The sequence below is a fragment of the Passer domesticus genome, chromosome 2 (assembly GCF_036417665.1).
Source record: "Passer domesticus isolate bPasDom1 chromosome 2, bPasDom1.hap1, whole genome shotgun sequence".
Taxonomy (NCBI): domain Eukaryota; kingdom Metazoa; phylum Chordata; class Aves; order Passeriformes; family Passeridae; genus Passer; species Passer domesticus.
The window spans coordinates 11580693-11595335 of record NC_087475.1 but is presented as its reverse complement, the minus strand read 5'-3'; the positions used below and the strand labels follow the sequence as shown (position 1 = coordinate 11595335).

General features: G+C 41.0%; 1 protein-coding gene across 23 annotated transcripts in view; it reads right to left on the bottom strand.

Annotated features, from left to right (window-relative positions):
* Nucleotides 1–14643, bottom strand: part of DMD (dystrophin) — a 1145450-nt gene that overhangs the window by 69194 nt on the left and 1061613 nt on the right. For all 23 annotated transcript variants that reach the window (XM_064407380.1, XM_064407383.1, XM_064407377.1 and 20 more), the window contains one exon: nt 8346–8407. In XM_064407380.1, the coding sequence (XP_064263450.1) occupies nt 8346–8407 (62 nt within the window). The remainder of the gene's footprint in view (nt 1–8345; nt 8408–14643) is intronic.

The window sequence follows — 14643 nt, the reverse complement described above, 5'->3', positions numbered from 1 at the left end:
GAGTGCTCCGAAAGAAGCTTATCTATTTATTATTTACATTTTCAGAAATGTGAGTAAATATATATGCATATTTCAGGCCTCGATCAAGGCAGAAAATACAATCCGTGAAGACATTTAATCCTGGAAGTGCTACAGTTTACATCTATTTTCCTGTATATGTAATACACACTGAATTTATCATCAACCTTAACGACACTGCTGCCAAGAAGCATCTGCTCTAAATGATGAAGCAGCAATGCCAGGTGCTCGTTTTGGAGCCCTCATCTCAGGTTTGGAAGAGCAGCAGCCCCGCTGCTCATTTGGCTCTGCAAGCCGAGGCTGAGCCGTCGCACACCGCCACTGCCACCGTCGCTGCTGTCACCAGGACCAGCCTGCACCCACTTACTGTCCCTGTGCCAACTGCTCACCTCTGTCTTCCTTATGCCACCATCTCCACGCTTCTGATAGACAGCTGTCTTACCAGATGGTGACAGTCACTTCAAGATCACTGGATCTTAATGATTTCACTTTTCCCCTCCCTATGCCTATGCAATTGTCAGTGGTGCCTTTCCTCCCCTGGGGCTACTGCTGGAACAAACGTGTTGCTCTGGGTAGCAACAGAAGGAGCCCAGGCCCCTCCTAACTGGGTTCAAAACATTTGGCTTGCTGGATGAGACCCCATTTAAATGAACCACAGAACACAAGAGTGCCAGGGAATGAGTCCTGGCCCTGGGCTGGGGAGAGCTGGACATAAAGCTGCCCCTGACATCAAGTGGGGGACTTCAAGTGAGGAGCACAGACACACTGCCTGCTCAAACCCCAGCTGCTCCTGCTGGCAAGAAGCAGAGGAGGGAGGAAGGGGGCTCAAGCAGCAGCAACCTTCCAAAAGCCTATGGAAACACCAGTATCTCTCTGTGCTGTGAAATTATTTTTGCTTTTTTTTTCCTGGATCCTAATGGAAAAAAAATGTAGTTTTCTCCACCCCCACACAGCCCACTGGAAGAGTTAGGACCCATGAAACCCTGCTTCCAGAGCTTTTATCGTTTCAGAGCATGTTGAGGAGAACAGTGCACTGCACAAGTTTTCCTCCAACCCTTTCCTCCCACTCCTAGAAAGTATGTACCCCCTCATCCTCTGAACTGAGTGGCCAGAGGGCTGGAAAGCTCTTGCTGTATTGTGCAACTTTTGCAAATTGTTAACAATACTCCCTCTTCTTGCTCAGAAGGCAACTTTCAAGCTGTAAACCATGTAAATGCCCAAGAGTATTATTTGTTTATGGTCTGAAACAACGATGCAGTGGAACAGGTCACCTGGCCCCTGGAAAGGAACCAACAGAAGAAAGGATCATGAAGGAGTATTTGGTGACATATTTACATCCCAGAAAAAAGAAAAATCATGACTTTCCCATCACTCAGCCATGGATGACCCCTCTGTTCAAGTGAATATATATCTTTCTCTATCTAATAAGATGATAACAGTGAACAAGAATGAGTCCTTTTATTACAAATGCAGCTTTAATGAAGGGTACTTCAGTTCAGACTGCTGATAGGAGTAACTCAAATCAGAAATACTGTAGAAAGATGATAAGATAATTAAATTCTAACATTTTCTGCATAATTCTGCATGTTGAGAGAAATCGCAAAACATAAGGACCATGTTCTATTTCCACAGTATTCTAGCAATACCTGCAATTACACACAGCACATCTTTTTGCTAGTGCATAATCAAGCAAAAAAACCTACTCATCTGAGAAGTGGTCAGTGATTCAAACCACCTGCTGGAATGTCTCACTGACTACTGACACAGATCAGTAGTCAAATAAAATCTTGCAGTTTGGTTTTATTTTTTAAAATCCTCTCTTGCTAAATTCTGGATTTTACACTGGGATATGAGTGGCATATTAAGAGGAAAATATATTCTCATATTCTTGAGCTTTTCCTGCAAAAAATAGCTTGTAAAATAACTGAAAGCAATAAAAAAATAAAATCAGTACATTTTCTAAAATAACCTATTTAAGAAGAGGTTTAGCATCTAGGATGAGGGATATTTGTTTTTACTCTTAAGGAGTCACATCTATAAGCCAGACAACAGGATTTAAATAAGTCCCCCCTACAGCTGCTGCATCTGCTGAGAGTGCTGAGTGACTGGAAGGTTCCATTTGGAATCATTCTATTCTGTATGACAGAACCATCCCACTGTGTTTAAAAGCACTGGGATGGGCCAGGCTACCTCCCACCAAAGGCTGTTCATACCATTCATGTCTCTCCAAATGTAATCTGAAGGCATCTCATAAACTCCTCTGTACCAGGAAGCTACCTTTCCTCCTTACTTTGATGAGGGGGTTCTTGTTTATATTATTGTGAATGTTATTAAAATTGCTTTTTTGGTTAATGAGGGCAAAACACACACCCTTCACCTGGTCCTATGGACAGCAATTATCTCACTGTCTGGACATCACCTAACTGAAATGAGCAGCTTACATGCTTCAGGTGGTATTAACCTGAAATTAACAACTTAATTCTTTTAAAGAAATTAGATGTCATCAGGTCAAATCCTCATCCTCATTTTATAAGATTTACAGTGTTCTGAGGGTTTTTTTACTCTCAGGCGCAAAGACAGAAAATGTGAACCTCTAGTGATTTACCTAGAGACCTGAAAGCCCTACTCAGCCACAGCTTGTGACATGCTCATAGACTGCTCATAAATACACTGCCTGGGGATAACCTATTTTGGGAATTGCAATGCCTTCCTAACAGATGTTAAAAACTCTTTACTGGACAGTCCTGAATAGACAGTAATTCCTCTACATTCCTTCCACTAAATTTTCCATGTTTCATCAGACATTAGTGGCACTCTTGCCTTTTCAAACAGCTTCAGCTCACATTGTTTCAATACAGCTGAGATTCCCTGTCTGGCTGGTAAGAATGCTGGGTTTCCTCCTGCTGCCCAAAACCTGTAAATTAATCTTTTAACAGTGCCCTACAGTGACATATATTGCCTCTTCTGGAATTGCAGTTTTAAAATGCAAATGACACATATGCACAAAGAAAAGAAATTAATCAAGTAACACTGCTTAATAGCAGCTGAGTCTCAGCCATTGACTTTTATTATAACAGTAACTAATGCTATCATCTACACTATTTTGGTAATAAATAACAGTAAACTGTTATTCTATGTACAGCTTAACCACTCTTCATGAAATGATCCAACACGTTGTACTAAGCCTGTCCACCTGAGTGAAAAAGCCAACAGTGTCTCTGCAAATTAACAAGTGGGAGGTAGCCAGGGCACCACAATATTACTGACTGCATCCAGACCCAGTGGCTGAACACTACAGCATGTGCCAGCATCCCTGTCATCAGACCAACTGACAGGACCTTTGGGAGGTTTAGAATGGAGTGTCTTTTCTGCAAGCACAAAAATGTAAGACAGGATTTGATGTACACCTGGTTCATCCCATTATGGGATTGAGACATGAGTGGAGTTTGCAGTCAGAAACTCCACAGGTTCAGAAACCTTTCATGTACTCTGGTGAGAAGCAGTCATACTGGAAAATCCTAAAATAAATGAATTACAAACAACTTCAGAAAATAATAATAAAAAGTGTCCATTTGCAACTCAAGAGCACAGTTACCTTAAGCAAAATGTTCCCATACTGGTAATATTCTGTAACAGAACAGCCCTTCATTCTCTCTAGAAGAGCCTCCTTCATGCTAATACACCTGTACTTTCATTTTCAAGGGAGGTCAGGTTAACTGTCACCCCTAAATTCTACCTCTCTGCCACAGTTATGTTTACTGTCTGTGAGGTGTGTGCTGCAAGGACTCAACCACACAGAAAGATGGCCTCCTCTAGACTGACTACTGGCCAAGGCTGACTGAACCCAAGCAATCCTATTTTTTTAAATAGGCTTGAAAAGGACATGAGTGAATAAGCAACCTTTAAAGAGAGGCCATATGGATAATCTCACTGGATTGCAGTAGAACTCAGATGACTGATGTGTGCACTAGGCACGGGTCTTATTGGTGCAAACATGGAAAACAGCTGAATATGAATAAAACTTCATAATAAATACATGATTTAGTAGTTGCTAATACAAACTGTAATGGCGACCAGGGGCAGTTCAGCCTCTCCAGGCAGTTTCAGAAAGACAAATCAAAATACACAAATCAAAGAGAATGAAGCTGGTCAGCCTTGGTCACTGGGAGTCAGAAGCTCACAAGAGAAGCCAGCCACAAGACCAACACAGCAGCTGCTGCTGAAATCTCAGAGGTGCCTTCCAGCATTCTCCCACCTTGTGTTAAGCAATTCTGACATTTCTTTCATGTAATCCATAGAGAACTGCCCCCATCCTCTAAATTAAACGGAGAGCTGTCACCAGTGCACTGCAGCCTGCAAGGATGAGGGTGGTTTTCACCCTCTTGCCTTGCCTTGGTGAATTAGGATTGATAAACAACATTTCTGACTGCATCCTGCTACTGCAATTACTGTTCACGGTGACACTAATGCACCTTGAGGACACTTCTACTGACAGGACATGACATAGGAAGGCTGGAGGAGGGGACACTAACAATATGGCACGACAAGCCAAGTCCTCCTGGGCCATCATAGCAAAGGTTGGAGTCATTCTCAGCTTAAAGGCAAAACACTGCTATTCAGAACTAAGCTGTCTGACATTAAATGTTCGCTCTCAGAAGATAATCTGAAAAAATTGAGCAAACTCAGACCACTTTGTGATTCCTGCTCCTTCTGTCTCTTCCCTCATGCAAAGGCCCATGGTCTCCAAGACAGCGAAACAACGCAAATTCCCTTTTCAGTGATGCCCTGGAGTCATCATGAAGGATGAAAAAATTTGTAAGGGGGTGTAAAAGAACAGTGTAAAAAGAGCAGATCTGATGCAGAGGAACTAATTTTGGAAAGAAAAGCAGCTGGAGCAGTTCTTGATTCTTTGAAGACCTTCAGAAGGAAGTTAGAAGAAAATAGGAGTGGTTCATAATGGTGTAAATACAAACCAGGGATGTCAGCTTCTGATCCTTTGAAGCTCACATATAATGATTTTTACTACCTTTCCTATTTCAGCATTTATTTCTTCTCTATGTTCTTAATGTATATTATTCTTTTTTCATTTAATGTGTACCAACATTTAATTCCTGCTGCAATTTCAACTAAGCATTAAGCAATGAAATTATTCAATATAGACAGCTTGTCATGTACCTTTAAGTAGCCATAACTTAAAAAAGTGTAAAAATTGCTCAACTTGAGTAAAGTTTTCATTAACACTGATAAAATGCTACATTGTTTAAATAATAAAGAGCAGTCACGAACAAGCACCTTAGTGTCTTAAAAGGAAAATCTCTGTTAGAAAGAACCACCAGCTGGAAATTTTTTGATACACATACATAATTTCAATCAAGTATTTGACAAGTATGTTTATAATCAGCTATGTTTTAGCAAATGAGCTCCAAGAGAATTTGAGAATACTTCCTTCATAGGCAGATTATTGTGTAATTTCTTCCTGTAGATTCTTCCTCATGTCTCTGATGCAGTCCTAATTGAAGAGGTTACAGGACTGTGCACAGCACATCGCTACCTTCTTTTATTAGTACTAAATAATGCTCCCAAGTAATTTAGCTTCATTTTGATTAATACCCAGACCTCCAAAGACAGAAAAATCGACCAATAAGTCTCACTTGAAATTCACCTATTTTAGCAAAATGTAATGCAACAATTTGGAGGTGTGTGAATTGGATATGTGAAGATTACTACTACTCTTCTTTCCTGCATCTCAGAGACTGGTAAGAAATGTTACCTCGTGCCAGGATGCACCTTCCTCATTCACTTAAAAAATTAAGCTTTCAGTAATTTGTAAGAATTTAAATCAGACGTAATCATCCTGCAGCAAATTATGATATACTGGCATGTATAGAGAGCTGCATCACATAGCACAATTATTCCATACTGGGTAAGTGTAGAAGTTGGAAAATGGAAATGAAAACTCTTGACAGCATTGATGTACTCGGTCTCACTTTTTTGCATTTACCCGCTTGCCAAATTCATGCTTTCTACCAGATTTTTAAAAAGGCATACACACTAAGCTCTTTACTAGCTTCTTTATATGAATTAGAAACAAAATTGGGATCCTAATGAAGGGTAAAATAATAAGATATAATGAGTATGCAATACAAAATCGACTTTAATAACATCTTCTCAGATAATATATTACTGAACAGTCTGAAAAGACTTCAAACATCCCATTATTACCATTTTGACCTGAGGCAAAGCAAAGCACTGAAAATACATCAAGGGCTCTGTTCAAGACTAAACGGGTTATACTTGTATTATGCAGCTTGTGTGAGAGTTAGGCAATGGTGATTACATTCAGTTCAAAAATAAAATAAAATAAATCGGTAGGTTATTCAGTAGCACTTTCTTCAAAGCTTCACCCATGTGGCAGTACACAAAGAGTCACCTTGTCTAGTCTCTTTTGTACCCACATATGAACATCTCAGTTTACTCATAAAAATACATATTATGCATGCTTTTTTAAAATCAGTATCTCTGACAATAATGACTGTTTGGTCTCAACTCTAAAAGAAACAGAACAGTCCAGATAGAGGACTGCTTTTTTTGAGATTTAATGCTCCTGAAAAGGAAAGCAGCAGGAGAAAAAGAAAGTTCACAAGTAAGTAAGAAACAAAATCTGCCTGAACACGTTCCTCCTTTATGCAGTAAAAAATAAGGCCATCTTAAACTCCTGACATTTGGGTGATACACTCAGTGATAAAGTTCAGTTAAACTAAATGCAAACTGACTTCAGCAGTCACACATCTTCTGAACTGCTGACCTGAATCTATCAGGACGCTTTTCTCCCTTATTACCTTTTCACTTCTTGGTATTTAAGAGTACTCTGGCTGAAACAGGGAACTAGCAGAAGAAAAGCAGTTGCAACAGGACTTTAGGTCTGACCAACAACAGTATCAGCAATACCACGCAATCTGTGGATCAAAGGCAGCTGAGGAGTCAGAGTGCACTCAATTAACAGGCAACCATTTGAAGACCTACCTGTATTAAAGGGATGTCTGCAAGTGCAATTACCATTTGTCCTGAAACTTTTAAACCACTCACTTTAAGAGCAGAAATATGAAGGAGACACATGGGGCAATACGTTGTAATTAAATGTCAAGTCCCTGCTTGTCTGCTTTTGCATTTGGTTAGCCTGAACTTACACATTTTATATTCCTTTTTTGGCATACAAACCTGCATTCTGGTTAATTTTTAAACCAACTGCTGCCACACTGCTAATACTATAAGGAAAAAAAATCTTTGCACTGCATCGTTTCATTTTATATCACTTCTCTACAATATTTTTAGCATGCCTTGAACTGCAGAGCACCATAGAGATACCTGAGTTTGCTTGAAGTAGATTACACTGGCATAATTAGACTGTTTTCAGCAGCTAAACTAGAGTTTAGCAGGTGGTAATTTAAGCTATTTTTCACCATGGCAAATAAGCCTGCACAGAATGCTAGATCTGACAGTCCTAGCGCTCAAGCTGGTTTATGTACATGTGCTGTACAAACGTAACCTCCTTTACGAATGCAGCATATTTACTGATATTTCTTTCAGCAAAATAGCTTAATTTTTATTATACCCTCTATTATTTATTAACACAACCATTAAAATCAAAGAGTTAGCTATTAAATGGCCTGCCAAGCAGCCTACACTAGAGCATAGATTAACCCATTTTATCTTGTAGATGTGCTTCTGTTAATAAATTCCAAAGCTGCTAAAAAATGAAAAAAAAAAAATAAAACCCTCCACCAGAGAGGCACATCTGAAGTCATAATAAGCATGCAATTTGGGTATTCAAAATGACATCATGACAGCTGCTATGCCTTCCAAGTATTGAAAGTGCTTTAAAAATAAAGCAGTGGTAACACAGTTTGGCAAATTGCTTCTACTGGCTTCCCACCATCCAAAAGTCAACATTAACAGCAGCTTGGTTTGATTTTTTCATGTGCCTTTTGTAAAGCAGATTAGACAGTGAAAAGATTCAGGATTATTTTTTTTCTAACTTCTGTTCCAGTCTTTCAGTAAAGAGATTGTAACAATACACCCAAATTACTTTATAAACCCAGTGTACATTCCAAATGTGCTAAATGAAATAAATTTCTTTTCTACTGCACGTTTGAAATGTGTGCTTTTATATTTCCCTTGCAGAAAATTTTAACATTGGTGAAAGCTCTGCCTCTCTCTTTCACTCAATTTTGGTTTGCTTCCTCTGGAAATCTTTGCCTTAGCAAATCATTCAGTTGAAAGAAAAAAAAAAAAATAAAAGCACCAAACATCTGGTAGAAATGCCTTACCTAATGACTGGTACAGCTCAGTCATCTTGGGATGATCCCAGCAGGTCGTTTGCGTCTCATGGCTACAACACAAAACATGAAAGTTAGTAAAGAGAATTTTTCCCTCCATCTCACAGCAGTGATGCAGGCTGCACATCAGAGCACCGTGCCGGATCTGTGCCCACAGCCTGGGCTGCCCCGGTGGGGGGCTCAGCAGTGCCAGGCGTTGTCTTCCTTCAATGAGAGGCATTAACCTGGAGCGCTTTATTCAGGCAAGGACTCATGAAATAAAATTAAAAGTAGTGCTAATTAAAAAGACAGCAAGTATGTCAATGTTGTGGGAATTTGCAAACCATCAATTCTTAAGAACTCATTGCTTTGTACCAGTCATTCTCCAGTTGCTCCAAACTAGAGGACAGACATTTGAAAGGGCTTAGTTCTTAAAGAGTTTCTGGAAACTCTGACCAGACACTGAGATCCATATTTGACTTCCTTTCCCCTGCATGCTCTCTCAACCCTTTCCCATGGGGTAGGTAAGAACCACGCAATGCAGTGGGTCCAACCCTTCCTTTCATTCCAGACACCTGTGCTGAAATCCCTGAGCCACAGCCTTCTGATCCACCACCAGCTTACACCACTTCTCAAGCCAATGTTGCACCCTGTAGTGACAATCTCTTCTAGCACAGACTCTTGGCTGCTCCGCTTGTTTCCTGGGACTCCCAGGCCCTTTCCCTGGCCCTGGAGGTCCTGTGCAGGGTTAGGCAGCTGTTGGGAAGCCAGGGAAAAGCTGAAGAGGGGTTATGAAATGTTGCAGTATGACCAGAATGTAAATTGGAGAGTCTCTGCATTGAGGTCAGCAGCCTCCAGCTTTGCAACACAACGTGTTGCCGAAGGACAGGCAGCGTGAGAAAGTCAACAGAATGAAGTGTTAGTGGATGTAGTAGCAACTCACATCTCCTAGGGTTATACATTTTGAGCTTGTTTTTTAATGACAGCATAGCTAACATGATTATGTTTCCATTAACATAGAAGGCTTGAAAGAAAATTCTCTTTATCTGTTCTGTAGTCAGTAAAGTCCTGTTCAATTCAAAGAGAATTCAGCTGTATTAAGAGATAACCATGAGTCTCCATTAAAAAAAAAAAATATATATATATATATATATATATATATATATATATATATATGGAACAGGTTTGTAGCATAACATTACTAGCAAATACAAGTGCCATTTCTGTACTTAAAAGCAGATATACAGGCTCCAACACGCACACATCATTCTGGAGAACATATGCAGAAGAACAGGACCTGACCCACAGCACTGTGCAGCTCCTGGAGCACACAGCTTCCAGCTCCAGGAGACCAACCACCACCCAGCAGCACCTGTGGCCTGCACTGTGCCCTGGAACATTGACACAACAAGGTTGTTTTAGAGAACAAACAGTCCTTGAGTTCTCATTTTGAGACATTGATGTTCCCAAGTGCACATTTACCCTTTATAGACTACGAAGAGATAAAACTTCCAATGCATCACTTCAACACCACCTCTACTCAAGGAAAAAGAAAGTTGTGCCAGGTTTTTTTTAGTATGATTTAATTTTGGCCTTAAAAGACAGGCTATTTATTTGATTCCTCTGAATACTTACTACCCCAGTAACCTCTGTATGTTCAGCAGCTTACTATATATAATATTTTCAGATTTTGTTCTGTAACTACAAGAAAGAATGAAAAGGATCACAAGTACTAAGCATAAGGAAAAAACTCTACTGTAGAGCTGTCCTAGTTGAGCACAGGGTTTTAAACAAGCCCTGTCTCAATAGCCTCAGCATTCCTGCCCCTTCTCAATTCCTGCAGTGGCTGAAGGCAGTGAAAACGGGAGAAGGACAACACAAGAGCAAAAGCAGTCTTGTTCTTTGCCCTCTTAAAAATGAGTCCTGAAAAGGGAGGTGGATGCAATTGTATTCAGAAATCTCAGCGTGGTCTGGGTTTTTTTTGGTTGGTTGGTTTTTTATTCCCAGAAACTGGGTAGCTTCAAGTGAAAATCTGTGGATCTGAACCATCTGTATCTGAGCTCCCGCACTTCCCATCCTGCTTGGAGCAGGCAGGTTCTGCAGGGAGAATGTAACACCAGAACCTTTTATCACATCCAGGTGTAAAGCATATTTTTGAATAAAAACAGAAACAGCTTCAGTCCTAAAAACTCAACTGTGAGAAGCCTCTTCTGATATAGCAGCATTCCAAAGGAAAAGAAGATGGAAGTGCATTCATGGCAGAAAACCCCGTGGCCAGAAATGTCATGATTCAGGTGAACAGCTGCAGACCCAAACAAACATTCACACCTACAGACCAGGAGTTGCAATTTGTTTGCACCCAACATCAGCTATCAATAGTTCCCCAGGCATGAGCTTGGCCAGCCTGGCTTGCTTACCCCCAGGCAGATACCCCCAGAAACAGAGTATGTTTGAAAAGGAACTGTACCGTGGTTTGTGTGCCGAATCACATAGCAAAAATGAGAAAAAGAATTTATGTGGACAGTTACAAGAAGCCTCCAAAAATAACATCCTAGCTGTATGAAATGAATTTGGTAGCCCCAAACTGTTGTATGGACAAACTAAATAATTTCAGACTCCATAGCTGTCAACTAGGCAGCCTTCAAAGAAACTGATATCCCATGAAAACATTTAAAAGCCATCAGATATTTGGTAAAGGTGAATATAGTTAGGATTATGGACATGCTTGTGTAGGATAGAAGAACATGCTTGCGTGGGATAGAAGAACAAAAGGATCATCTTCATGTGAAAAACTAGTACCAAAAATCAAAGTTATACCAGTAAGTAATTTACCGAATTTTTTATTTTTATTTTTTATCATAAGGCCTAACCACGCATCAGTGAGTTTAGTGTGTACGGCTTAAGCTTACGGCATTTACTAGTGCTGAATACACAACTGCTTTTGTAAGACCTCTTAAATAAAATTTTCTTTGCCAAAGAAACACTGGGCTCCAACTGGTTTCAGATATTTTTAATACCAGTAACCCCAAACCTCTACTCAGCATGGTTTTCTTTCATAGTATAAGATTAATTATCACGGGAAATGCACATTTTGTAAAGAATGATTTAATTTGCTTCATGTTCAAGTAACAAAGACTGAATTTGCAGGGCAGGTACATCTCCCCTCTTGCTTTAATTTGAAACTTCACTGCAACTTAGTGGAAATATTCCTTTTGTAAGACGGTAAAAGTCAAGCCAGTAGAGCCCCTAACTCTTGCCCCAGCAGCTCCCCAGCAGTGAGCACCCAAGGGGCAGAGTGCCCTGCTCCTGCTGGATCCCACCCTCGGCAGGGACCACCCCGCTCCCACCTGGCCAGCCCCCAGCACCCCTCTGTGCTCCTGCAGGAAAAAGCAAAGGCTTGGAAGGGAACTCTGGAGGTTGAGTGGCCGTACAGAGGCAGGGCAGACTTTGCTGGTACTTTACATGCAGAACACAAGAAGGCTGCAGATATTTTGCTCTAGCTAAAAGGCGTTCGCCTCTCAACGTCTTCAGCTCGGAAAATTATCAACTATTCCACACACAAGGGCAGCTCCAGGAAAGGTTAGATTCCATCAAGTCTATTCTTCGTAAGCCTCTTTGCCATTTTCAAAGGCCATTTAATTGTGAGCTCTGGGGTTGGACCAGTGGGGGAGGATTTGTGTGTATGCCCTTATTGTGAGCACCGTCTGAAGTGAAATGCCAGCTCAGCAGTTTCAGGCAGCCTCAACCACACTTGGGAATGCTGTAGCATCCTTAATAGATCTGCAGCAAAGTGTTTGCCAGAGTTTGAAACTCTGGTGAACAAGGCCCTTTACAGCCTGCAAGTCAGAAAGACGTCAAAAGTGTAGTCTGAGTCCTCTTGACTAGCAGCAGCTGAAGCAGAGTGAGAATATGTGCAGAAATAAGTACTCAAAATGCTTTTCCAACAAACCACCAACTCAAAAAGACATTGGCACACACAGCCAGCAGTTTTGCAATATTGCACATGCTCAGAGGATATATTTTTCAATTTGGCTCTACATTTAGGTCAACTAAATTGATCACTAGCTTTTAAATCACAGGCATTCTGAAACAAATAAAAATGTAAGTCCACTCACTTGGCTTATTTTCCTCTTTCTCACCTGATCTGAGCTGTAGAAGTGGAAAGGAATTTAAAACCAAGCCTGAAAAGAAGACGAGCAGCAATGGCTAGTGGTGGCATCTTGGCATGGGTGTGACTGGCACACTAAACACAGTGACAATTCGGTGGTATGAAAGCACAGTCCTCACTTGATACATCCTTTGGGAACCACAGGACCACTTCATTAAAGGATGATTATATTATATTTGCAAGGATAATTTTTATGTAGGGAATTCTGTCACACTATACCTGTGTGAACTCCGTTTCTGCCAACAGCAGAGAGATTTGTCTCTCATCACTGTCAGCAGAGCCAACAACACACAGGACTCGAAACCCGAAATCAAGAGATGATATCCTAACAGACACACTGACTGAATTACAGTTCCCTTGTTATGACTTGATCAGTTTGGACAAAATACAGTCATTTTTTCTTCATTCTTTTTATATTACTTCTGAGTAACACCAGCAGCAGGAGGAACGGAATTGAAGCAACACTCCCCCACACCCAAATTCTTGCACAAATCCCCCCCCAACACTCCTGCACCAGCCATGCCATAACATTCACAAATCTTTTAACTGTTTTTGATTGCATCTCTTCTCCCTCACTGCTTCAATTTTTTTTTTTTTTTAATTAGGTCCTGTGTATTCACTGCTCAGCTCCAGAGTAGAATTTTAGGTTGCAACTGCAGAGTCCTTTTTAAACTCTCACAGCTCGTTCCCTGGTGATACCAGAGCCAGTTCTGCTGCACTTCTCCCCACACCCTTCATTAGCAAATGCGACAAGAACAACATGTGCAAACACATAGATGTGCACAGAATAAAAAATTATATCGCATAGCAATAAACAGTCACATATACTCACAAAAAGGTGCCAGAATTATAGTGGTATTGTACAAAGCTCTGAACTCATCTCTTTTCCAACAACATGCTTTACAACACTTCTCACCTTCTGTCTTTACCGTGAATCAAATGTTACTCCAACCACCTCATGACTGTTGTCAAAAAGCCAAAGTAAACATGATAGTTGTTTGGATTTTACTAATCTAACCTAAATGCAACTGAAAGAGCTTTTATGAATAGACACTACCTCTCATTTAAAAGAAAAATGTTTTCAACGGAATATGACAGTGATTGCAAAGAAAGACTTAATATTTCTCTTTTTACAGTGCTTCATTAATTCCTAAGCTAAAACAAGTTAGTGCTATGGAAAGTATTAGCAATGTAAAAAGGTGGCACTCCTTTGTGCTTTACAAAGAACTACTGTTTTCATCTGTAAATCTAGAGACTACTGATCTGTGCAGAGATTACTTCTGTTTAAGCCAAGGATCAGCGTCTCTTCAGCAGGAATTTGACTTTAGCCTGTTTTATTGGCTTTTGCAAGATTTATCAGACTGCTGAAGGCAGGCACCAATACATATTAAAGTTTCTTGCCGATACTGGAAATGAAAAACAGGAGAAGGGCCAAATATCAGCTGTCAAGTACTGAATAGCAAACCTTTTTTCCTCCCCTTGATGTTAAACATTTATTTTGTCTGCTCTGTCAGGGGAACAGATTCCCGCTCAGTGGCTTGGTTTGAGCGAGCCTTGCCCCCCCGGCTTGTCACTCTCAGCTGATCTATTTGCTTTCCAAAGCCTCTCCTCTCCACTTCTGCCAAAGCAATTTCACTGCAGGGTCTTGTCAAATCCAGGCTTAGACAAGCGATGGCCTTGAACAATTCCTTAGTGCTAAAAAGGTCAAAGATCCCCGATAGAACCGGGTTCCTCGCTTCCCCAGCTGTGCACACGTACGCCTACAAAAAACACCTCTTTGCCCAACTCCGGTGCAAAACACCTCCGGTGTCCCAGGCTGCAAGATGTTTTACAGCAGCTATTAAAAGGTAATATAAGGTGCCATACAGCAACAAGAAATACAGCACTTGCAGGGCAACCGCCCGGAGGGAATCCCCTCCCAGCCTCTTCTACCTATTAACTTGAAAGATTACTTCTAAGCATGAAATTACAGGGGGGGGGGGGGGAAAGAAGCCATACACCCCCGAGCACGTTTGCTTTCAGGAATTCCGCTGAAGTTCACGCCCGACCCGAGCTGCCCCACAGGCGATGCTCCGCGCAGGTGACGCCGCGCAGCACCGCGGAACCCGCGGGGTAACGAGGCGAGCGCCGCGCATCCCACAC